The 5,523-nt window shown below is 40.1% G+C and overlaps 1 protein-coding gene across 1 annotated transcript; it reads right to left on the bottom strand.

Moving 5' to 3' along the window:
* Positions 1 to 497: 497 nt before the first annotated feature.
* Positions 498 to 2,277, bottom strand: LOC145957998 (uncharacterized). The gene is made up of 3 exons (XM_083074444.1): positions 2,220 to 2,277; positions 1,943 to 2,172; positions 498 to 1,016 (listed from the first exon to the last, which is right to left on the bottom strand). Exons 1-3 carry the CDS (start codon positions 2,275 to 2,277, stop codon positions 498 to 500), a joined length of 807 nt encoding a protein of 268 aa, XP_082930570.1.
* Positions 2,278 to 5,523: the final 3,246 nt, after the last annotated feature.

The raw sequence follows: 5,523 nt of genomic DNA, 5'->3' as shown, positions 1-5,523 counted from the left end.
TTTTATAACTTTTTAGATAAATCCCCTTAGATGTGAAAAATTATTTTTTCTCAATATGCATCTTATGTACACCATACATGCGCAATAAGCCTTTTAGATGTTTATTGTTATTGGATGACATTTCACTACTCCTTTAACCAAGTTTTTTTTAGCCATGAAATTTTCCATGTTACTTTTCACTTACTATGAGCTCATACAGGGCTATTTTATTTATTTATTTTCCTTTTATTAGATTGGTTCGATTTTCATTTAATAACAAAACATGTCATTCAAACATACGGGTCAGGAGAAATGAGAGAAAAATGGTATCTTTATTATAAATTAGAAAAAGTTTCAAGAAAGGATTACAAAAGGGATTTAGTAAGAAGGGTTGGTTGAGGTTGGCCAGAGTTTGGCCTTAAGTAAACATGACTTTGAGAAACAAAGCTAAACATCCTCCTAGTTGTCTGATCAGCACTGCTTGGACCTTTGATCAAATTCTCCAAAGGATAAGCTATCTAGATCCTCCTAGTTGTTTGATCAGCACTGATTAGACCCTCGTAATTTGGTGTCCACTTCCCTATCTTACCCTTCTGAGCTAGTATAAGCTTCTTGAGTACCAGATCTCCCTCTTGAAAGTGTCGAGGTTGAACTTTTTTGTCAAAAACCTTCTTGGTTCTCCTTTGATAAGTCTGTTCGTGACAAATAGCGTCCAACCTTTTCTCTTCTATGAGATTTAGTTGATCGAATCTAGCTTTTACCCACTTGGCCTCAAGGAGCTTTGCTTCCACGAGTATTCTTAAAGAAGGAGTTTCCACCTCTACGAGTAGAACTGCCTCCATCCCATATACTAAGGAGAAAGGTGAAGTGCCAGTCGATGTACGAACAGATGTTTTATACCCATGCAACGCGAAGGGTAACATCTCATGCCAATCTTTATAAGTGACGACCATTTTTTGAACAATCTTTTTAATATTCTTACTGGCTGCTTCAATCGCCCCATTCATCTTCGGTCTATAAGGGGAGGAATTGTGATGCTAAATTTTGAAGGAGACACAATTCGGTCATTATCTTGTTGTTGAGGTTGGATCCATTATCTGTTATAATTTTATCAGGGATTCCATATCGGCATATTATATTATTCCTAACAAAATTGACCACTACATTATGGGTTACATGTGCATGTGACATGGCTTCAACCGATATAGTGAAATAGTCTATGGCTACAAGAATGAATCTGTATCCATTCGAAGCTTTGGGTTCAATGGGTCCAATGACATCCATGCCCCACATCGAGAATGGCCAAGGTGACGCCATTATATTGAGCTCACTGGGTAGGACTTGAACGTTATCAGCATATACTTGGAACTTCTAACATTTCCTTGCATACGAGATACAATCTTTTTTCCATGGCTGACCAGAAATATCTTTCCCACATAATTTTCCTGGCCATGACCTGTCCTATCATGTGGGTACTGAAGGTTCCCTCATGAATTTCCTTCATTAAGGATTGAGATTTCTCTTGATCGATGCATCTTAAAATGATTGAATCAAAGCTTTTCTTTTATATGATGCCCCCATGGAATGTGAATCCGACAGCTATACATCTGATCATTTTCTTATCGTTGTCAGATGCCCCAATTGGGTATTTTCCTCCTTCAATATGTATTGTTGGATGTCAAAATACCATGGATGGCCATCATCTTTTCTTTCCAACGTGCAACAATGAGCCTATACCTCATGTTGTTTGGTTCTAATGACCGACATTTCACATCCTTCTTTTATGGTAAGGAATTAATTTGTGATCCTTCGTTTCCCATTCATCCCTTAACTAATGTATCACTAAAGTCAAGTCGCCGTAGACTTCTAATTTGGTGATGTTGTTGTCAAGCGTAGCCTGTAAACCTAATATGCAAGCTTCATATTCATCCATGTTATTGCTACAATCAAAGTCTTATCTCACCTTTATCGGGATATGTTTTCCATGGGATGACATCAATATGGCGCCTATCCCATGTCCCATCAGATTTGAGGCTTCGTCGAAGAACATGGACCAGGACTCTTTCTCAGCTTGTTCTTCTTCATCATTTCCCAGGGCCAAAATTTCTTCATCCGGGAATTCATTCTTTACTGCATGCCCTTCATTGGTCGGTCCATTTGCAAGGTAGTCGGCTATAGCACTACCTTTGATTGCTTTTTGTCAAACATAGAGGATGTCATATTCTGATAATAGTACTTGCCATCTGGCACCCTCCCAATGAGTTCAAACTTCTCAAGTAGATACTTGATGGGGTCCATTTTTTATATCAACTAGGTGGTATGCCTCAGCATATATTGTCTTAATCATTGTGCAGCCCAAACCAAAGCACAACAGGTCTTTTCCAAAGGCGAATATCGTGTTTCATAGTCTGTGAATTTCTTGCTCAGGTAATAGATAAATTGTTCTCGATTGTTGGTTTCACATTGCTAACCTATCATACATCCCATGGAGCCCTCTAACACTGTAAGATACAAAATCAAAGGTTTCCCTTTGATAGGAGGCATCAATATCGGTGGATTTGTGAGACATTGTTTGATCCTATCAAAAGCGATTTGGCATTTTTCATTCCATTCCATTGGTTGATTCTTTTGGAGTAGTTTGAAGATGGGAATACATGTATCGGTCAATTAAGATATGAAACGAGCTATGTAATTCACCCTTCCAAGAAATCCTCTGACCTCCTTTTTTATCGTTGGGGGTGGGATCTCTTTTGTAATGACCCGTCATGGTCTCTACACTTAGTGGAATCTCACTACTACTAGAAAACTAAGATAAATATTAAGCTGGATAACTCATACATACAGGTATAGATAAGAATAAAAATAACTAAGTTTCTGTATACAAAATAGAACGCCATATATGTACAGTCATCCTGAGAAAAATATTCCCTAGTGCCAGTCAAGCACAAACAAAATCGTTACCCAAAATGGTAACTCTAACACGAGGATCAAACTCCCCGTCTCGCAGCGGTCACCTCAACTCCAAGCTATCCCTAACCTGCTCCCATACCAAGTATGATCATTGCAGTCCCACCACATGGAAGCAGAAGGGTAAGCTAGAGTTCAAAAATCAATCATACAAATACAGAATAAAATCTATATTACACATGCATCTAACTCAAGTCCGAAAGGAACTTCCATCTCAATCAAATCATCCATTCATCAAACACAAAGTCAAACACCATACACTTCATCATCATAACAATCATGAAATACATGCAACTCATGACAGATATCAATGCATATCAATCATATAATGTGTCGTCATGCATACACCTAGGAGATCTCACTAACAACAGAGCAGTATAAGTGACATTCCATCCTACCAAAACCACCCCAACCGTTTTCACGCCCAATGTGCCCACTCGATCATAGCTAAGCAGGATATAATCCTCACTCGGGTTTACTCGGATGATCTCACTTACACAATTGGAAGTCTAGATCCACCGTTAGGTATAACACAACTGGGTACTGGTTTACCATGACCTTGGCATGCATTACCAAGTCAATTGTGGAGTGCGCCCACCAACTATCCGTAAGGATCCACGCACCTTCCCGAGTACTTGGTTAAGGGAATAACCCTCGACCACATACCCCGCTCCAACACTAGCTAAGGACTTAGAGGAGACTCACCCAACCCAGTGGCCTACCTGAGCACCACTATCCCAAATCCAGTGGCGTACCTAAGAACCACTATTATATATCAGTGGCCTATCAAAGCACCACTCTCAAGAGTCTCTATGTGAGCTCTTCTAGTTCGAAAATATTTTTCCTCTCCTCAAGTCCTAGGCTAGACTCATGCTATAAGGCATCACATGCAATTATGCATCACACATCATACATGGTCTGCCCACCATCATGATCAACAATCATACACATGCCATAAGACATCACATGCAATAATGCATCATACATCATACATGGTCTACCCACCATCATGATCAACAATGGTACACATGCCACAAGGCATCACATGCAATAATGCATCATACATCATACATGGTCTACCCACCATCATGATCAACAATCATACACATATGAACATATACACATGTCATATCATATTTACACATTCATATATATCATTACCAAGCATACATATGAATCACACCTCACTGTAGACCCCTAAAATTGTCCGGGTCGGAAATAAGACTCAAAGACTCTCGAAGACCGAAGGAAAGTCAGCCGGAAGGACTCCTGGAAGACCCTAGGATGATTCTTTGTAGGTCTAGAAGTCTTAGAGTAGCTTAGAATAAGGGTGTGCGAGGATTGGAGCTCAATACACCCTCCCAGAGGTTCAGAACGGCCGTACTGAGCCATTTGAACTGCAATACGGCCGTAGTGAACTCAATACGGCCGTACTGAAGTTTTTGAACTTCAGTACGGCCGTACCAAATTCAATACGGCCGTACTGTAGTTCAAAAAACTCAGTACGGGCCGTAATGAAATCAATACGGTCGTACTAAAGTTTTTGAACTTTAGTACGGCCGTACCAAATTCAATACGGCCGTACTGTAGTTCAAAAACCCAGTACGGGCCGTATTGACCTCCCAGGCCGTATTGCGCCTCAATCCTATAAATAGGACGTCATTTGCACGTCCTTCCACACTTTTTACACATTCCTCAACCCTCCTGCTGAGTATTCTTGGGTTTTTGAGCTATTCTCTGCCCTAGATATCTCTCCGGGAGCCGATCCGACGAAGTTCTTGAGTCATGAGCCATTAGCTTGAGATTCGAACAAGTCGAAGGGAAATCTCTTTGATTTCCATAGTAAAAATTATCTTTAGGGGAAAGGAGCGAGCGGACGTGTAGTGGGAAGGAGCGCCAAAAAGCCTCCTAAACTTCGTTTTGAATATATAAAAGCCCGCTTCGAAGGTTTCTTTCTAAATCCTTTCTTTTACTGCTCTTATTTATTGCTTTTTGATTATTGCATTGCATGTTTAGAGCTTTCGTCATGTAAATATTTTATCTATAATCGTTTCTAATAAATAGGGGTAATTTAGTAACTTTACACTGTTATTTATGAAATAATCCGTCATAGGGAACCCGAAAGGGGCGTTGTGGGGTGCTAACACCTTCCTCGCACGTAACCGACTCCCTTACCCGACTCTGGTTGTAATGGCCAAAGTTGATTTACGAAAATCAATTGCCTTATATCTTTTTCCAATGTTTTGAGTAAAATATTGGTGGCGACTCCAAGAACCCTTCTTTTTACGAAAACCACTAATCCATGGAAGGTCCCGCTTGGGATTAACATGGATTGGTAAGAGTCATTTAAACAAAATTGTTAGCTCGATGAGGTCTCAGTTTGAGAATAAGTCGTTCTAACAATCCATCATTTTTTCCAAACTTTAAAAGAGTCCGACCATCGTCGCGAATGCCAGTGTCCGTTTCGGCAGGTGGCGACAGATGGCGACTCCACTGGGGAAGCCTCGAGAGTCAGTCCCATTTAGTGATGGATTATTTCTAAAATAATAGTTTTAAATTACTTCGTTACCCCTCGCT

Source organism: Cajanus cajan, chromosome 5 (genome assembly GCF_000230855.2).
Source record: "Cajanus cajan strain Asha chromosome 5, NIPB_CcT2T_4, whole genome shotgun sequence".
Classification (NCBI taxonomy): domain Eukaryota; kingdom Viridiplantae; phylum Streptophyta; class Magnoliopsida; order Fabales; family Fabaceae; genus Cajanus; species Cajanus cajan.
Note: the sequence above shows the minus strand (reverse complement) of the source record. Positions and strands in the feature narration are given on the sequence as shown.

Coding starts and splice junctions, on each gene's coding strand:
- LOC145957998 (XM_083074444.1), bottom strand. CDS start 2,277: ATGGACCCCATCAAGTATCTACTTGAGAAGTTTGAACTCATTGGGAGG. Junction 2,173..2,219: donor CATTGGGAGGGTGCCAGATG/GCAAGTACTATT, acceptor TTTGACAAAAAG/CAATCAAAGGTAGTGCTATA. Junction 1,017..1,942: donor GAAAACATATCCCGATAAAG/GTGAGATAAGAC, acceptor TTCAAAATTTAG/CATCACAATTCCTCCCCTTA.